This window comes from Erpetoichthys calabaricus, chromosome 10 (assembly GCF_900747795.2).
Source record: "Erpetoichthys calabaricus chromosome 10, fErpCal1.3, whole genome shotgun sequence".
Lineage (NCBI taxonomy): Eukaryota > Metazoa > Chordata > Cladistia > Polypteriformes > Polypteridae > Erpetoichthys > Erpetoichthys calabaricus.
The window spans coordinates 85,643,580-85,664,268 of record NC_041403.2 but is presented as its reverse complement, the minus strand read 5'-3'; the positions used below and the strand labels follow the sequence as shown (position 1 = coordinate 85,664,268).

General features: G+C 39.5%; 1 protein-coding gene across 2 annotated transcripts in view; it reads left to right on the top strand.

Annotated features, from left to right (window-relative positions):
• The window catches only part of spata1 (spermatogenesis associated 1), a 39,446-nt gene that overhangs the window by 14,670 nt on the left and 4,087 nt on the right, over nt 1-20,689 (top strand). The window contains exons 4-11 of one of the 2 annotated variants that reach the window (XM_028811540.2): nt 7,857-7,910; nt 8,610-8,952; nt 10,147-10,297; nt 12,034-12,076; nt 13,775-13,868; nt 16,870-16,995; nt 17,388-17,566; nt 19,201-19,299. In XM_028811540.2, the coding sequence (XP_028667373.1) occupies nt 7,857-7,910; nt 8,610-8,952; nt 10,147-10,297; nt 12,034-12,076; nt 13,775-13,868; nt 16,870-16,995; nt 17,388-17,566; nt 19,201-19,299 (1,089 nt within the window). The remainder of the gene's footprint in view (nt 1-7,856; nt 7,911-8,609; nt 8,953-10,146; nt 10,298-12,033; nt 12,077-13,774; nt 13,869-16,869; nt 16,996-17,387; nt 17,567-19,200; nt 19,300-20,689) is intronic. The other variant, XM_028811541.2, reaches the window with a different exon arrangement.

The following is a 20,689-nucleotide window of genomic DNA, read 5'->3' as shown; positions in this document are numbered from 1 at the left end:
CTCACTTCAGGTTAGTCAAGTTATTTTTATGAAGTCAATGATGCCATCATGAAAAGATATATTTTTTCTAAGGGTATTGAAGCTGTGTATATAACATTAGATGGTTGTGGCGAGTGCCCTCTTCTATGCGGTGGTGTGCGGTTGAGGCAGCATGAAGAAGAGGGACGCCTCACGCCTGGACAAACTGGTGAGGAAGGCAGGCTCTATTATAGGCATGGAGCTGGACAGTTTGACATCTGTGGCAGAGCGACGGGCATTCAGCAGGCTCCTGTCAATCATTTAGAATCCACTGCATCCACTGAACAGTATCATTTCCAGACAGAGGAGCAGCTTCAGCGACAGACTGCTGTTACTGTCCTGCTCCACTGACAGACTGAGGAGATCGTTCCTCCCCCACACTATGCGACTCTTCAGTTCCACCCAGGGGAGTAAATGTTAACATTATACAAAGTTACTGTCTGTTATACCTGCATTTTTATCACTCTTTAATTTAATATTGTTTTTTATCAGTATGCTGCTGCTGGAGTATGTGAATTTCCCCTTGGGGATTAATAAAGTATCTATCTATCTATCTATCTATCTATCTATCTATCTATCTATCTATCTATCTATCTATCTATCTATCTATCTATCTATCTATCTATCTATCTATCTATCTATCTATCTATCTATCTATCTATCTATCTATCTATCTAGTGTACACTGTTGAAAAATAAAGCACTTATAAGTTGTGTATTTCTGTAAGGGTAGTGTAATTTGTCCTACTCTCCTACCCTCGTAAATGATAAGATGAAATCAACTTAATTTGTAATTAAATTAACTTAATCTTGTAATTTATGTTTTATTTGTCTTCCAATTACTAAGCATCTCTTTTTCAAATTATATGCAAACAGGAAGCATTTTCTCACTCTATAAGTAGTTTTAACTCGATTTCTTGATTCATTTATGCTTCTGTGAGAGCAGGCCTTGCATTTTATGTGACATTCCTTACCAAGTCCCTTTTTGTTCCCCTGTTTTTATTTCAGCTTTTTATTATGCTGGTCAGTAAAACTGCTTTGGTAGTATTTCAGGGCTAAATCTATACATACATTTCCAATCTTTTTCACAGATAGATGAATTGGGATTTGAGCCACAGACTTTTCAGACTGTTTGAGAGCACTCTGTGGGATCCTCCTTAGATAAAAAAAGGAAAACAGGACCGAGAGGCTCTTTACTAAACCAGCCAGAGAAAGGTTGTTTAGTGTGAAATAATAGGAATACTTTCTCTTGCATTTTTATGTAGATCGTAATGAAAGAAACAACAGTTTCTCTGAATAATAATTTATCAGAAAAATGCTTATTATTTAAATTCATTATTTCCCTCATTTTACTGGTAAATCTATGCATAAGTACTGTATGGTAATACTTTTTAGTTTTTTTTTAATTTGATGGTTTACCCATCTTTCCATTTTTTAAATTTTCTCTTCAGGCCAGGGTTGCAGGAATCAGTCCCTGTCCTGGCAGAATTAACCACAAGGTATGAATGAATCCTAGATGGAGAACCAATTTGATAGTTTATTCTTATTTAAAATATCATAATGAAATTCAAATATATCATTACCATGTTACTGTATAGTCTGTACTGAACCCACAAATTCATGGACCACAGTTTATTTTAGTAATTGTATTGATGTAAAGTGCACATGTAAGAAAAACTCTGCTAGATAATGGTCACATTTAGTTTTAGTGTCTTCTTCTTTCGGCTGCTCCTGTTAGGGGTTGCCACAGCGGATCATCTTTTTCCATATCTTTCTGTCCTCTGCATCTTGTTCTGTTACACCCATCACCTGCAGGTGTGTTTATTGTTATATATGAAAGACCACTCATATGAACATAAACTGGCTGTTCATTCCATCAAGCTATTTCATTTTTAAGGCCATGAGATATGACTCACCAATTGATTTCTTGTATTGTTCACTTGCTATTGGAATTTATGGAGTTACTACATGTGACATCACACCTTCCCATTTTGCTCTCTTCGTGTGAATGTCCTACCTGAGTTTTAAGATTAGAAGATTAGTTCAAGTTCACTGCGGATTTATTGCTCAGTCTTTACAAAAAATGAGCTATAATGAGTTTGCATGTTCTCCCCATGTTTGCATGGACTTCCTCCAGGTGCTCCAATTTCCTTCCACATTCCAAAGACATTCAGGTTAGGTAGAGTAGAGATGCAAAATTGGCCCTTGTGTGTCCTCCCTGCTAGGGACTGGTGCCCTGTCTGGTTTTTGTCCCTGCCTTGCACCCTATGCTTACTGGGATATGCTCCAGCTCCCCTGTGGTGCTGCTCAGAATAAAGCATCGTTTAGAAAATGGATGGATGGGCAGATTTATTCATGAAAATAAAAATGGAATCAAAGGAAATGTGCCAAGTGTAAATTACATTGCTCCAGATAGAGCAGAACTGTCAAATACAATTTCTTGCTAATCTGAACATTATTTATTATATTGTATAATGAATTGTCCCTAGTGTGTACTTGGTGTTTGGGTGTGTGTGTGTGCCCTGCAGTGGGCTGGCGCCCTGCCTGGGATTTGTTCCTGCCTTGCACCCTGTGCTGGCTGGGATTGGCTCCAGCAGACCCCCATGACCCTGTGTTAGGATAGAGAGAGTTGGATAATGGATGGATGGATGAAACAAGGAGAGAGTTCAGTATTAAATCACAACACTTTGAATCCAGTTTATGAAGTTATCTCAATATTATACCACTTGGAAGGGCATTTATATAAAATTTCCCACTGCAAAGTTTGCATTTTGCATTTTTCCAAAAACATGTGAACTGAGCATCAGATTTGTAAGTCCTGTCTGAGAAGACATACATTGCAGTTTCCATATTGAATAGATTTCCTTTAAATTTTTAACGGTGTACATAAATTTATATTTTAACAGGAATAACTCTGCTCAAATGACTTCACCTTCGTCAATTAGGTCCCCATGTTGCTTTACCATTTCTCTTAGACCGTCAGAGAAGGGCATGCAGTTTGTGCTGCAATTTTGAAAGGGCAAGTGGCAGTAAGAAAGCCATTCCTTAAATGACAAAATAAGGCCTTAAAATATGGCTGTGGACTCTAGCAGACTGGACAGAGTGAAGCTTAAAACATTCTGACAGCTGTGGCTCTTTTCATAATTCACACTTTCTGTGTAACCTTTACAAGGTCTGAAATGTTAATGAACCTTTTCTAATGATAGTAGTGCCCCCCAGATAATTGCAACGGACCACAAAATGGTATTAGTTTTTTGGTTCAGGTGGGGGAATTTAATTTGTGAATTTCAAATACAAATCATATTTTTTATTCAATATCCAAAACAAAAATTGGTGTGTTGGTCCACTGGAAGCATGGCTTTAAGGGGCTTCATAGGCCAGTTCAGAACAAGTGGTTCCATAATATATTAGTTGAACAGCTCAACTTTTCCTGGTAAACAAGTTTGAAATGGATGGACTGATGCTCCTTTTAGCACTGCCTACACTTCTAATACAGTTTTATTTTATAGTGCTTTGTAAAGCAAATTGAATGATGCTTGGTGTGGAAGAAAGTGCATACTTTTTTATTGTATGATACCACAACATTAAATGTATAACTTTGGTTTATATTTATTTTACATTCTTTATTGTTTTTAGTATGTTATGATTAAATTTATCCATCCATCCATCCATCCATTGTCTCCCGCTTATCCGAGGTCGGGTCGCGGGGGCAGCAGCTTGAGCAGAGATGCCCAGACTTCCCTCTCCCCGGCCACTTCTTCTAGCTCTTCCGGGAGAATCCCAAGGCGTTCCCAGGCCAGTCGAGAGACATAGTCCCTCCAACGTGTCCTGGGTCTTCCCCGGGGCCTCCTCCCGGATAGACGTGCCCGGAACACCTCACCAGGGAGGCGTCCAGGAGGCATCCTGATCAGATGCCCAAGCCACCTCATCTGACTCCTCTCGATGCGGAGGAGCAGTGGCTCTACTCTGAGCCCCTCCCGGATGACTGAGCTTCTCACCCTATCTTTAAGGGAAAGCCCAGACACCCTGCGGAGGAAACTCATTTCAGCCGCTTGTATTCGCGATCTCGTTCTTTCGGTCACTACCCATAGTTCATGACCATAGGTGAGGGTAGGAACATAGATCGACTGGTAAATTGAGAGCTTCGCCTTGCGGCTCAGCTCCTTTTTCACCACGACAGACCGATGCAGCGCCCGCATTACTACGGATGCCGCACCGATCCGCCTGTCGATCTCACACTCCATTCTTCCCTCACTCGTGAACAAGACCCCGAGATACTTGAACTCCTCCACTTGGGGCAGGATCTCGCTACCAACCCTGAGAGGGCACTCCACCCTTTTCCGGCTGAGGACCATGGTCTCGGATTTGGAGGTGCTGATTCTCATCCCAGCCGCTTCACACTCGGCTGCGAACCGATCCAGAGAGAGCTGAAGATCACGGCCTGATGAAGCAAACAGGACAACATCATCTGCAAAAAGCAGTGACCCAATCCTGAGCCCACCAAACCGGACCCCCTCAACGCCCTGGCTGCGCCTAGAAATTCTGTCCATAAAAGTTATGAACAGAATCGGTGACAAAGGGCAGCCCTGGCGTAGTCCAACTCTCACTGGAAACGGGTTCGACTTACTGCCGGCAATGCGGACCAGGCTCTGGCACCGATCGTACAGGGACCGAACAGCCCTTATCAGGGGGGCCGGTACCCCATACTCTCGGAGTACCCCCCACAGGATTCCCCGAGGGACACGGTCGAATGCCTTTTCCAAGTCCACAAAACACATGTAGACTGGTTGGGCAAACTCCCATGCACCCTCCAGGACCCTGCTAAGGGTATAGAGCTGGTCCACTGTTCCGCGACCACGACGAAAACCACACTGTTCCTCCTGAATCCGAGGCTCGACTATCCGACGGACCCTCCTCTCCAGGACCCCTGAATAGACTTTTCCAGGGAGGCTGAGGAGTGTGATCCCTCTGTAGTTGGAACACACCCTCCGATCCCCCTTCTTAAAGAGGGGGACTACCACCCCGGTCTGCCAATCCAGAGGCACTGTCCCTGATGTCCATGCGATGTTGCAGAGGCGTGTCAATCAAGACAGTCCTACAACATCCAGAGCCTTGAGGAACTCCGGGCGTATCTCATCCACCCCCGGGGCCCTGCCACCAAGGAGTTTTTTGACCACCTCGGTGACCTCAGTCCCAGAGATGGGGGAGCCCACCTCTGAGTCCCCAGGCTCTGCTTCCTCATTGGAAGGCATGTTAATGGGATTGAGGAGGTCTTCGAAGTACTCCCCCCACCGACCCACAACATCCCGAGTCGAGGTCAGCAGCGCACCATCCCCACCATATACAGTGTTGACACTGCACTGCTTCCCCTTCCTGAGACGCCGGATGGTGGACCAGAATCTCTTCGAAGCCGTCCGAAAGTCGTTCTCCATGGCCTCCCCAAACTCCTCCCACGCCCGAGTTTTTGCCTCAGCAACCACCAAAGCCGCATTCCGCTTGGCCTGCCGATACCTATCAAGTGCCTCCAGGGTCCCACAGGACAAAAGGGTCCTGTAGGACTCCTTCTTCAGCTTGACGGCATCCTTCACCGCCGGTGTCCACCAACGGGTTCAGGGATTGCCGCCACGACAGGCACCGACCACCTTACGGCCACAGCTCCGGTCAGCCGCCTCAACAATAGAGGCACGGAACATGGCCCATTCGGACTCAATGTCCCCCACCTCCCTCGGGATGTGGTCGAAGTTCTGCCGGAGGTGGGAGTTGAAGCTACTTCTGACAGGGGGCTCTGCCAGACGTTCCCAGCAGACCCTCACAACACGTTTGGGCCTACCACGCCTGACTGGCATCCTCCCCCACCATCGAAGCCAACTCACCACCAGGTGGTGATCAGTTGACAGCTCCGCCCCTCTCTTCACCCGAGTGTCCAAGACATGTGGCCGCAAGTCCGACGACACGACCACAAAGTCGATCATCGAACTGAGGCCTAGGGTGTCCTGGTGCCAAGTGCACATATGAACACCCCTATGCTTGAATATGGTGTTCGTTATGGACAATCCGTGACAAGCACAGAAGTCCAATAACAAAACACCGCTCGGGTTTAGATCGGGGGGCCATTCCTCCCAATCACGCCCTTCCAGGTCTCACTGTCATTGCCCACGTGAGCATTAAAGTCTCCCAGCAGAACGAGGGAGTCCCCAGAAGGTATGCCCTCTAGCACCCCATCCAGGGACTCCAAAAAGGGTGGGTACTCTGAACTGCTGTTCGGTGCATACGCACAAACAACAGTTAGGACCCGTCCCCCCACCCGAAGGCGAAGGGAGGCTACCCTCTCGTCCACCGGGGTAAACCCCAATGTACAGGCTCCAAGTCAGGGGGCAATAAGTATACCCACACCCGCTCGGCGCCTCTCACCGGGGGCAACCCCAGAGTGGTAGAGAGTCCAGCCCCTCTCAAGGAGATTGGTTCCAGAGTCCAAGCTGTGCGTCGAGGTGAGTCCGACTATATCTAGCCGGAACCTCTCAACTTCGCGCACTAGCTCAGGCTCCTTCCCCTTCAGAGAGGTGACATTCCACGTCCCAAGAGCCAGCTTCTGTAGCCGAGGATCGGACCGCCAAGGTCCCCGCCTTCAGCCACCACCCAACTCACACTGCACCCGACCTCCTTGGCCCCTCCCATAGGTGGTGAGCCCATGGGAAGGGGGACCCACGTTGCCTCTTCGGGCTGTGCCCAGCCGAGCCCCATGGGTGCAGGCCCGGCCACCAGGTGCTCGCCATCGAGCCCCACCTCCAGGCCTGGCTCCAGAGTGGGGCCCCGGTGACCCGCGTCCAGGCAAGGGAAAACGCCGTCCAAAATTGTTTTCCATCATAGGAGGTTTTGTTTAACCGCTCTTTGTCTCATCCCTCACCTAGGACCAGTTTGCCTTGGGTGGCCCTACCAGGGGCATAAAGCCCCGGACAACAGAGCTCCTAGGATCATTGGGACACGCAAACCCCTCCACCACGATAAGGTGGCGGTTAAAGGAGGGGTGATTAAATTTAACACATTTTAATGTTAATGATATACAGTATTTACAGAGTCATTTTTAAGGCAGTGCCATCATAAACTATTAAACTGTTGTAATGAAAACAGAAAGTGAAGATAATTACATTTGCCAAAGTGATTTGTCAAACTCTTACATTTCAGGAAGAGAAGTTTAAGCTATTATCAGTACTCCATTTTCACTCTCATACTTTCATCCCATGGGTTCTTATACACAAAGTATTTTTCATCAGTTTATCAAGTTCCCAGCGGCCATTTCAACATGTGTATGCCATATTGGTATGAAGTGAGTCAAGGTGATATAGAAGCATTTATCTTGACAATTTTTAAGAAATTACATTTCAGACTTTTACAATGTAGAAGGATCAAACTATTTTACTTGATAGAATGATAATGCCCTTTTGTTGTGTAAGATATCATGGCAAAAAAAAAAGAAATCAGAGCTTTTACAGATGCACAATTCAGTCTGTTACTACAAGTTAGAAGGACTTACTTCTACAAGTCATTCAGGTTACTGTTTCTGAAAGTATATTACAAGCTTATGATATAATAAATCCTTTGTCCAAGGACTATATTGAAATGTAGCACAGGGGGGCACTATACTACCATGTATCTCAAGCTTCTTTATTCATTTCAAGAAAGCTGTTTGGCACCAATGAGGAGACAAACAGAAAATAAATATAAACATTTTTATAGCCACTCAGTAGACTTTCCTTATTTATGACATAAGGGATTCAGAATAATAACCTTAAAGTTCAAGTTCAGTTGATCAGTAATCATTTATTCAACTTTCTTTTTCAGGTAAAAACAAAGCAAGAAAGAGAACTGAAGACAAAGTCTTTTCTGCCTCCATGCGTATGTGTATTGTTTCTTTATATATCATTATTTCCATACATCTTGATAATTAATCCTGGATAAACATAGGTATTGTTCATAATAGCCCTAGCAAATATAAATAAATATGCTTTTGCAAATGCAAGGACAAATTTTCAAATAAATAATAACATAATGTTTATAATATTTACATTTTCAGTACATTTTAGAAAGGTAGAACATAAAGTACCACTGCTGTTACTGCAAGAACTGACAGCAAGATAGAAAAAATATTATGATGTGAAGGAAGTTACAGATAATCTGGCAAACTGGCTGGACTGGAGTGTGGTACTTTTTACTAAGAAGTAGGATAGGTTAGGGTAGACTCCAAAATTTTTGATCAGTCCTCAGGTATTTGGTATATTGGAGACCCAACAGTTCTTTTGCTGCTAACAGTTCCACATTATGTTTTGTTAGGAACAGTAGATGGTTCCTTGTTCATTTTTTAACTTATGTGTCTCTAAAAATTATCCCAAACCCTTTTGTTGGCATCCATGAACAAGAAGTATATAAGTTAATAAATATCACACAAGCAGCAGGGTGCAAGGGGTCAAATGGCTAACATTATTTTTAGACGATTGATTTTATTAACTTCTAGAATGCTAGTATTAAGCAGTCAAAATCTATTTTTGGTTGGCTACAATTTAAAAAAACATTTGTAATTTTTTTAAACTATTCTAGGCACCTCAGCCAGAATTATATTTGTTACCACGTGGACTATATCATGCAGGCCTTTATTCAGTATCTCCAACACCTGAACTGCAAGACATCCAGAAGGATGAAATCAAGAACTTTGTTTCCCCTCACAAGTTACCTGCTGAGAAAGCCTTTGCCAGTCGATTGCCAAGGCCAAAACCCAGGACTTCTCAGAAACCTCATTGCGCAATGGACACAGAAGAGCGTGAACAGCTTTTCTGGGAGAAAGAGAAGGAAATGGAAATAACAAGAGACCACCGCTGGAACCGAATGGAAGAGCCCCAGAAGAAATTTCAAGAAAAACATCCTTCTGCTGTAATGAAAACAGGTGAAATATTCAGCAAGCATCAGCTAGTAGCGTAACATTTACTCTTACAAGGTAGTCTAAACACAGCTGATAATTAAACATGTTATATTTTAGGGAGTTAGTGAAGAGCTGCCTTAGTGTATATTTTTAAAGAAGGAAGAAAGCTAAAACTTTGTCCCTAACTAAAAAGAAAAGATGGCCAGCCTTCCTCAGGTGTGTGAATTAAAATTAAACAATAAAAACAAGTAGGTGGGGAAAGCAGCCAACAGAGAAAATGAAGGGAGAGATGATAAAGTTAGCCTGTGGTTTAATAATAACCTGTACAGAAGGACCAGATGCAGTAGCATCGTCTGTGCCATACTTTCAAGAGCAGTAGCAATGCCTGTTACACCTGAAAGTGCCTAGCTGGGAACATGACTCTGCTTTATGAAGTGAGTGTTGACAGAAAGTTTGCATATGTTCAGTGGTTGAGAAAAGGAGGTCAAGGAAGGATTAGTATCAAGGGCCATTGGAGGCCATTGATACACATTCACTTATAACAAGCAACTTTTAACTCAACATGCACCTCTTTGGGATATTAGAGGAAGTTGTATTATGCAGTGTTATTCCTACCTTGCCTCCAATTCTGCTCAGGTAGGCTGGTGAACCCTGTAACCATGTAATGTTAATAAAAAATAATAACAAAACTGTAGCAGATTAATAAAATGGATTTACTGATTTAGTTGAAATGAGATGGATGAATCTGATTGAATCACTGTGTTTCCAATGGGCTTGTTCTGAGCACATTTCTTGATTCTCCAGGAAAATGTTTTGAACTTTGTTCTATGGTTTCAGTACGGTGGTTCAGTTGCAGTGCTGCTGCCTCACAGTAAGGAGAGCAGAGTTTGTGTTCAGGGTTCTCCCTGTGTGGAGTTTGCATGTTCTTTCTGTGTGTGTCTGGGTTTCCTCTGGGTGCTCTGGTTTCCTCCCACAGTCCAAAGACATACAAGATAGGTGAATTGGTGACGCTAAATTGGCCCGTGTGTGTGTGTGTGTTCACTCTGCCATGGACTGGCACTCTGTCCATGGTATGATCCTGCCTTATTCCCTATGCTGGCTGGGATTGGCACCTCTCGCAACCCTGGTCTAGATTAAGTGGGATGGAAAATCACGTCTTTCTTCTTTGGGTCATATTTTTTATTTGGAATTTCTCATCAAAATTTTTTGTCTTTTAAGTTGCAGAAAGCCTGTCAAATGGAAATATGCAGGGAAGAAGTAGAAATTTGAAGGATGTCCGGGTATTGAGAAATAACACCAGAGATTCTGGAGTCCCAGAATCCCTTGAGGACAAAGACTCTGAGAACTTGCAACGGCATCATCTAAACAGGTCTTAGGTTTGATGTTGTTTGTTTTTTAACTCTGCTGGTGGCGTATAGTTTTGTATTCTACATGCATCTTACAAGTTAGCAATTTTCTGTTATTTCTACATTACATGTCAGTACCATACCAGTAAAATCAATTTATTACTGAAGAGGAGCTCAGTTTGTATTAAAAATATGACATGCTACAAATTTCGTTAACATCTGCTTGTGGAAGGGCCCATTGAAATCAATTAAAACACATCTGTTGTGTGTTTTAGCTGGTTTCTTATATGCAGGAAAATGCACATCTCTTGAAGCATACACTAGCAACCACCTGAGCATGCAACATCACACATGGCTGCCCGATCTATACCACAGAATGTTGGCCTAGCTACCACACATTTGATTATAATTTTTGCAGACACACGGCTCACTTTTGCTAAAAATTGGAAAACTTCTGTGTCTTCAATAGGACGTTTTTGCTTTAGATACATCTTTCCTAGTTGTGGGACATTTTTTTCTAGCTGAATTTAATAACATCTTCATTTTCATATCTGTGTTTTTAATTCAAAATCTTTGTTTCATAAACATTTACATTTTTTTCATTTATTGTTTAGTGCTTCATGCTGCCATTTTAGAATTACAGTGGGTAGTGATTGGGTCACTAGGAAGTATTGTATGGTTGCAATTCCAATCACAAAGACTGCTTATAAATCCCTGCGCAATACCATTAGCTGTTCTTTCAAGATTATGGATTTAAACTTTAGGTTCTCAAGTCTTGATTTAATTCTCAGTCTTAGTGATTTGGCTCCAGTTAAATTATTGTGCTCATGTTAACAACTCTTGTTTGATTATAATAACGTTTAAGCCCTCTGATTTTTCAAAGCAACCCACAGTCTATTTAGAAACATTTTTGTACTAGTAACTGTATAAGTCACATTTATCTCCTTGTCTGCTGTTTATAACATCTAGCAGTTGCTTTCTCTCATTTTGTCAGCAGGCTATTTGTAGAGAGTGGATAGAAATTTAAAGGCAAAATGAGAGCAGTGCTGTGGTCCAGCTGAGCAAATTCAAGTACTCGTGTCTGGTGTTATAACTTTTCCTCCCTCTTCTTAAACTTGGCTTAAATTCTCCCATGGAAAATATTTATCAATGTGTTGTAAAATTAAGAAGTTCTGATATTTCGAAGTAAGATGAAATATCATGTACTGTCATAAAATAACACACATCCACAATTCACATTGGGCAGCGTCCTAAAATATAATAAAGGGTATACTGTACTTACTGTATGTAAAAATAGTGTGCAAATACAGTATGATGTGGAATTATGTGAACATTTGCTAATATACTGCTAATATACAGTATGTGACCAATATCACCTCTGTCACCTACGCATCTTTAGGATGGGAGTTGCCATTATAATTGGTGAAGCATACATTGTTGGTACAAGTACACCACAACATATGGTTAAATAAAATGACATGAAATGATGGTAGTGTTGTTTTTTTTCACTACAGAACTATTTTAAAATGAAAGGCAGACCAATGTATCTTAAAAGTGTGTTAATGTGTAAAAATTTATGAAGAAGACACTTTAACATTCGTCTGTGTGAATGAAGACATAGCTATGAACCTAGTTTTATTCTTATAAAGCAGTTTGAGATACTATTCACTATAGAGACGTTCCATGTTTTTGTTTGCTTCTGGACTGTTATATTTGTTATATTTCCTGTTTAATGAATATATTTTGTTTATAATTGTAGGGAAATTGTGGAAAATGGTAAGAACTGGAAAACAGCTAATCAGGTAAGACCAGTGAGATCTACACGACTCACTTTACTTCCACTTAAAAACCTGATTGGAACAAAAATCTGTAGCTGTAGCTATGATAATAGCTGGAGACTATTATAGATACAAACCATTTATCTGCTCATTTGTGAGGAAATTGGCAAGGAAAGGAAGTTTGTGCAGATGGAAAGAGCAAAATCATGCTCAAAATAGGTGTGAGTCAAATACCAGGAAGGCAGTATCTTTTGTCAAGTTCAGGGGCAAAACAAAAGTCAAAAAGTAAAGAGAGATTAATACCAAAAGAACTAATAGCAAAAAATCCCTGACTAGTACTTGATTTAATTTTAGTGTTTCTTTGCTCTAAAGAATGGACACTCTTGAATGAGTGCTGCCTTCTTTTATAGTCTGACGTCACACATCATGATGGCATCAGGTCATGTGATCACAAGCAACATGCACCCGACAACAATATGGCTGTGGCTGTGAACAACTCTGAACAAACGGTAACAATCATTACCACAGTAAACAAAATGCCACAGGCAGAAATGAGAAAAAAACAGAATTAGCAAATGATAGTCTTAACGAGCACAAGACACTCTTGGAAGCATAGTGAGGGCAAATTCTGCACAGGTATTAAAAAAAAACATTTCTTACTAGAGAGAACTGTAAATTCATAAACACAGAAGACACCCAAGCTTTTCAATTGGCCCACTGTCAGTGAGTATAAATGTACCCTACTTAGAAACAGCAGAGAATAGCTCCATTGAAAATAGCAACATTAATAAATACATAAAACAGTGAGAAAATAAACATTTTAGTTTAATATAACACCTTCACATTTGCAAAAGCTGTGAGTCCTGTACACCTAACAAACAGTTCTATGCAGTTAATAAACAATACAATACTATGTACAAGTACAGACATGCATATCCCCCTTACTAAAAGGATAAGCGTCTATGTGTCTGTCTGTGTGTCTACCTGGTTGCTATGATTCTGTCGTTCCAAAAGATGGCACATCACAGACATTTTTAGTAATAAAATGCATTGCATTTGTCATTCCAATAGATGGTGCAAGACAGACATTAACACTGCTTTTACGAATACCATTCCAAATGCCATATAACAGTAACATTTGTCACTCCAACAGATGGCGCATCACAAAGATTTATAGTAATACATTTTATTAATACATGCATTACACAATGCATTGCAATAGATGGTGCACTGACAGTGTTACTGCTGAGATCAACATTGATAACTTAGATTTCAACCTGACTTAGACATGTAGCACATCTTGTACTATATATATAGGTATATAGACATAATCTGCTTGAACTTAGTGACGCCTTGCAGGTTTTTAATGAGCATGTTGTGCATAGAAAACACTGAGCACAGAGTGCTTTTTTAAAGAATTAAAACAGAGACTTAAAAAGTGACATTTGTGCTTTACTTAGCCCTGGACACTTGTCTGGGTTAGACTCAAAAATCAGATCCAGCCAAACTCAAAAATCAGAGATAGCAAAGCACACTACTCAAATTCTTCTAATGTCACTCATTACTTTGTTTCTTGATTGCATTCAGTTTTGTTTTATTAAGTTGTAGAATTGTGGGTTCTAGTGACAGACACAGTTAACTATTAAATAAAAATATAATATGACAATAAAAGTACCAGTTTGGCAGAACTAAGAAATAACAATATAGCATTTTGAATTTCAGGCTAAGGAAACTCCACAATACTCATCTCCACCCTCACCGCCCTTGGTGACCATGAGTTTTCATAAGTCTCAGCTTCCAGCCTTTGCCACAGACAGTAAGTAAAATATACAGTGACTCTTGTTAATCTACAGTGCATCCGGAAAGTATTCACAGCGCATCACTTTTTCCACATTTTGTTATGTTACAGCCTTATTCCAAAATGGATTAAATTCATTTTTTTCCTCAGAATTCTACACACAACACCCCATAATGACAACGTGAAAAAAGTTTACTTGAGGTTCTTGCAAATTTATTAAAAATAAAAAAATTGAGAAAGCACATGTACATAAGTATTCACAGCCTTTGCCACGAAGCTCAAAATTGAGCTCAGGTGCATCCTGTTTCCCCTGATCATCCTTGAGATGTTTCTGCAGCTTAATTGGAGTCCACCTGTGGTAAATTCAGTTGATTGGACATGATTTGGAAAGGCACACACCTGTCTATATACACAGTTGACAGTTCATGTCAGAGCACAAACCAAGCATGAAGTCAAAGGAATTGTCAGTAGACCTCCGAGACAGGATTGTCTCGAGGCACAAATCTGGGGAAGGTTACAGAAAAATTTCTGCTGCTTTGAAGGTCCCAATGAGCACAGTGGCCTCCATCATCCGTAAGTTGAAGAAGTTCAAAACCACCAGGACTCTTCCTAGAGCTGGCCAGCCATCTAAACTGAACGATCAGGGGAGAAGGGCCTTAGTCAAGGAGGTGACCAAGAACCCGATGGTCACTCTATGAGAGCTCCAGAGGTCCTCTGTGGAGAGAGGAGAACCTTCCAGAAGGACAACCATCTCTGCAGCAATCCATCAATCAGGCCTGTATGGTAGAGTGGCCAGACGGAAACCACTCCTTAGTAAAAGGCACATGGCAGCCCGCCTGGATTTTGCCAAAAGGCACCTGAAGGACTCTCAGACCATGAGAAAGAAAATTCTCTGGTCTGATGTGACAAAGATTGAACTCTTTGGTGTGAATGCCAGGCGTCACGTTTGGAGGAAACCAGGCACCGCTCATCACCAGGCCAATACCATTCCTACAGTGAAGCATGGTGGTGGCAGCATCATGCTGTGGGGATGTTTTTCAGCGGCAGGAACTGGGAGACTAGTCAGGATAAAGGAAAAGAGGACTGCAGCAATGTACATAGACATCCTGGATGAAAACCTGCTCCAGAGCGCTCTTGACCTCAGACTGGGGCGACGGTTCATCTTTCAGCAGGACAACAACCCTAAGCACACAGCCAAGATATCAAAGGAGTGGCTTCAGGACAACTCTGTGAATGTCCTTGAGTGGCCCAGACTTGAATCCGATTGAACATCTCTGGAGAGATCTTAAAATGGCTGTGCACCGACGCTTCCCATCTAACCTGATGGAGCTTGAGAGGTGCTGCAAAGAGGAATGGGTGAAACTGGCCAAGGATAGGTGTGCCAAGCTTGTGGCATCGTATTCAAAAAGACTTGAGGCTGTAATTGCTGCCAAAGGTGCATCGACAAAGTATTGAGCAAAGGCTGTGAATACTTATGTACATGTGCTTTCTCAGTTTTTTTATTTTTAATAAATTTGCAAAAACCTCAAGTAAACTTTTTTCACATTGTCATTATGTTGTGTGTAGAATTCTGAGGAAATAAATGAATTTAATCCATTTTGGAATAAGGCCGTAACATAACAAAATGTGGAAAAAGTGATGCGCTGTGAATGCTTTCTGGATGCACTGTAAAAGAATTGTGACATATTTCAAATTAAATCAGTCTTACTGGAACTCAATTAAGCCATTTCTGATTCAGATTCCTTAACAATAAATTACTTTATGTGAGAAGTTTATAGTTGGTTGGACTGGTTCACTAACTCCATCCTGAGACAACCTCTGTGGTTGTAACTTTTCATCCCAGTCAGTTCCTGTTGTTTCTTAGGACTGCTATCTTAATTAAAGATCCCGAATGTTCCCATTTTCTACCTTTATCTTCTTAATTTCCATTGTATTTAGTATTGAATTTAATTTAATTGAATAAGGATTTGGGTGATCGTAAAAAGAAGTTAATGCATTTTCTAGATGTTACTTGCAAAACATTTTGCTCTCTCACGTTTTTGTTTTTTTTATTCCTGCAATGAATATAAGGTCCTTACTCATACATCCATCACAAAATTATTATAGTGTGATTTACTGAATTAATTTTTATATCTGTTTATTGTTGTAATTAATTTAGTATAGTTTAAGCTTAGTTTTAAAGAACTTTATATTTCTATTTATGTTTCTTTTTATAAGTGACATGTTATTAATTTTAATGTCAGCTTCAGTTTAAAGTGCACCTTATAAAATCATTCCAGAACAAAGAAACTATTGTTCACTGACTTCAGAAAATGTTACCATAATAACTTTGCCAAGAAAAATAAAATGATAAAGAAATAAACATCTAAATGTATACTTCTGAGACTGTTATTTAACCATTTAATAGCTTTAACAATTTGGAGCACACATTAGCTCAACATGTTTGCTCTTCTGGATTTAATCAGCTTTCAGTTGTGTGCCACAGAGCAGTGTTATGCTCCTTGATAATTGGCACAAAGTCTTTAAAAGCTAGGGGAAAAAGAAAATGAACAAAGAAACTTTTAATTATGAAAAGCTAGAGTAAAATACAAATGTTTCTGAATTTTCTTTAAAACTAAATCATACAATGCTATGTATTTCTAAGCAGAAAAACAGAAATCTTCAGGATGGAGTATGAGCACCTATATTCTTCTATATACACTTCTACTGCTGCCGTTACTTCTAAACTGTGTTACAAAACCTCTTGATAGTTATCCAACATATTTTATTCATAAAGATATTCATGTTAACATGGTTCGTGTCATATATTTCAATATTGTTAGCCAATACAGTAGCTGTGTTGCATCTGGTATGCCAGTGACCCTGTTGATTAAACATTGCTGCTTACTGATGTAAGCAAATTCAGCACTTTTAATGGTCCCAAAAATCAGGGATATGTAATCTTGTGTTTGGGTGCATCTGTGAAGGTACCATATACAGTACTCTATGTTTATTGTCTGCCTTTGTTTTCTTTAAATAGGAGATGAACTTATTGAACAAATTAAAATTGCTAAGAAAGAAAGAAAGCAATTAGAAAAAAACAGACAGGAGCTAGTAAAGAAGGCAAAAGGTCTTCTAGCACAAAACTATCATGGAAGAAATCAAGGTAAAGCATGCAAAGAACATTTTCTATATGTAATGTTCACTAAGTGTATGTCTAGGTATTTATAGTTTTAAATTACATCAATGGGAATAGTGAATGTTCAGTTAAAGACAGTCATCATCATACTGTCAGTAAAATAGAAGAAGGAAAAAAATCTTCACATCATCTGACTAATATCTTGGAAAACAACGGTATGAGTCCAGATATAATGGTTAACTAATAATGATACAATAATGTATATTAAAACTAGGCATCTGTTCTAAAAATCATTTATTGCTTTTTAAATTTAGAAAATTATGGTGCTTTATTTAAATCCTAGTTCAGTAAACAGTAGTTGATCTTTGTTAGCCTAATTATTCCCAACTTTAATATTCATATTTTTTTGTTATATAAAGCAAGAGATATTTGGAAAAAGAGATATTTTGAGACAAAAAAGGCAACAGTTGTGCTGGAGGAAACACAGAAAAGGCTTTGCCAGGAGCTAGAATTCGGTTATCAGAGGATTCAGCAACAGCTACAGACAAGAGAGCAGAGAAGAAATCCTAGAAATCCAGCTAAGAATACAGACTCCAAGGTGAGATAGCTATAAAAATAAAACTCAAGTAAAGACAACAGTGGTGTTTGTGAAACCACTTTCTTTATTTTCAAAAGTTCTCACAATAGTCTCAAAGAAACTTAATTTAGTTCCGGATTGCAATTGGATGGAACCTGTTCTAGCAGCATCCGGCTCACAGCAGGAATAAAACCTGGATAATATGTCAGTAAATCATGAGGCCCAGAAACAATTTTATATTTTAAATCTTTTAAGTTGTTTGGTGTATGCACTCCTTACCTTACACTTGCTAGTAACATTTTAAGCATTTCCTTGGCAGTAGGTAGATACAGTACCTGCACAACAGTTAAAGGCTTGTTGGTGGCCTTAATATAGCAGTACAAAAGTCAAAAGTAGTTAAAGGTTCAATTTATAGTACAATCCAGTACAATCTGTAATCCAGTTTGTCAAATTCAATGTAAGTACTGGTATTTCTTCAAAAGTTGAACAAGGACAATCACAGACTTTTTTACAAATGTAAAATTTCTTGAATATGAGACTTTGAATATTTTCTTTAAGCATGTTATGTGATGTGAAAATGTCATCCTTATTCCTCACACATTCACTATATACCACTAGCTGCACATTTCACTGAAAGAAAAGAGTAATGTATAATCTAAAATAATCTAATCTAACATCTACTATATCATTTTATGAAGAATACAAAAGAATATAGCATAATTAGAAACTGGTAGCTATAGAGGACTTTATACTATATTAAGAATGAGGGGCACATACAGTACACCTAAAAGTATAATATATATATATATATATATATATATATATATATATACACACACATATATATATATATATATATATATATACACACACACACATATATATATATATATATATATATATATATATATATATATATATATATATATATATATATATATATATATATACATAATAATAATAAGTTACATTTATTGAGCACCTTTCACAAACCCAAGGTCGTTTTACATACAGAGTAAAAAAAAAAATTATATTATATAAATTATATACTGGAGTCACACTATTTTAGGGACTTAATATTTTCAAAGGTTTAAACGTTATATTTTAAAAAGAACAATCTCACCATCATTTGAATCTGAATATTGATGCTTATTGGTTACTTATTGTCTTATTTATGTACTTCATAATTTATCCTTCTTAAGTCACCCATTCCCTGTGGTGGGCTGGCGCCCTGCCCAGGGTTTGTTTCCTGCCTTGCGCCCCGTGTTAGCTGGGATTGGCTCCAGCAGACCCCCGTGACCCTGTAGTTAGGATATAGCGGATTGGATAATGGATGGATGGATGGAAGTCACCCATTTCAAAAAACACAAAATAGTTAGATTAATTTTTCCCTTTCAAAGAACATAGCTATTTGCAGATGACCTTTTTATCCGTTTTACCGAATACAGAAAATCAGAATCATTTGTCATATAGCTTATCAATTTGTAATTAATAAATGTAATATTTTGGACTGTAGTAATTTTACTGTCAGTGTTTTAATTGCAAATCCGTATGCAGAGTCAGTAGAAATACTTGATTATCTGTTGATTAACTGTTTTGATATTAAAATGGTTCAATATCTGTTTTAGTAATCTGAAAATGTTTATTTTATGCAGAATAGTCTTTTAATTCAAATTACCACAGAGCAGTATGAAATTGACAACCTGAAAAGAAAAGTGGATGATGCCAAAATGAAGCTTGTTACTGAGATCAAGGTAAGATGTCTGTCACTGTCTGAAAGACAAAACCTGTCCATATTGGGAAATCAATAAATACCCAGGTTTTATTTTTAAAAATATTACAGAAATAAAAGTACAAAAATATGTATTCACCAAAATTAGAAACATCCAAAGTATTCCTAGAATGTAAGCAAGGTATGTACTGTTATTTACAGTGCTCTCAGAAAATATTCAGACCACTTCACTTTTTTCACATTTTATTGTGTGGCAGCCTTATGCTAAAATCATTTAAATTCATTCTTTCCTCACTGAGCAACACATAATACCCAAGAATGAGAAAGTGAAAACAGGATGTTAGGATTCTTTTTTCAAATTTATCAAAAATAAAAAGACTGAAATATCACACTGACAAAAGTATTCAGAACCTTTGCTATGACACCTGAAATTTGGCTCATGTGAATCCCATTCTATTGATCATTGTTGAGATGTTTCTACACCTTGTTTGGAGTCCATGTGTGGTCAATTCAATTGATTGTTCATGATCAGGAAAGGCACAAACCTGTCTGTAGAAGGTCCCATGGTTGATACTGTGCATCAGAGCAAAAACCAAACCATAAGGTCGAAGGAACTGCCTGCAGAGCTTAGAGACATAATTGTGTTGAGGCACAGATTTGGAGAAGGCAACAAAATTATTTCAGGAGCATTGAAGGTTCCAAAGAACACAGTGGCCATCATAATTCTCAAATAGAATAAGTTTGGAAAACCACGACTCTTCCTATTGCTGGCTGGCTGGCCAAACTAAGGAATCGGGAGAAGAAGGGCCATGGTAAGAGAGGTGACCAAGAACCCGATGGTCAGTCTGGCTGAGCGCTAGAGAACTTGTGTAGCGATGGGAGAAACTTTCAGAAGGATAACCACCACTACAACACTAGACATTATGATGACACATGAAGGCCCACTTGGATTTTGCAAAAAGACACCTAAAGAACTCTCATTAAATAAGAAACAAGATTTTCTGGTCTGATGAAATCAAGATTGAACTGCTTAGTCTTAATTCTAAGCGCCATGTCTGGAGGAAACCTGGTACTGCTCATTGCTTGTGCAATACTGATCCAGCAGTAAAGCATACTGGTGACAGCATCATGCTGTGGGATTGTTTTTCAGGGTTGAGGGAAAGCTGAACAGAGTGAAGCACATAGTTCTACTTAATGAAAACCTGCTCCAGAGCATTCTTCACCTGAGACAGAAAGGACCACCATGCAGCAGGACAATGAAACTAAGCACAGATCAAAGACAACACAGGAGTGGCTTAGGGACAACTCTGTCAGGTCCTTGAGTGCCCCCAGGAAGACACCAGACTTAAACCCAAATGAATATCTCTGAAGAAATCTGAAAATAGCTGTGTACTGATGTTCTCCATCTAACC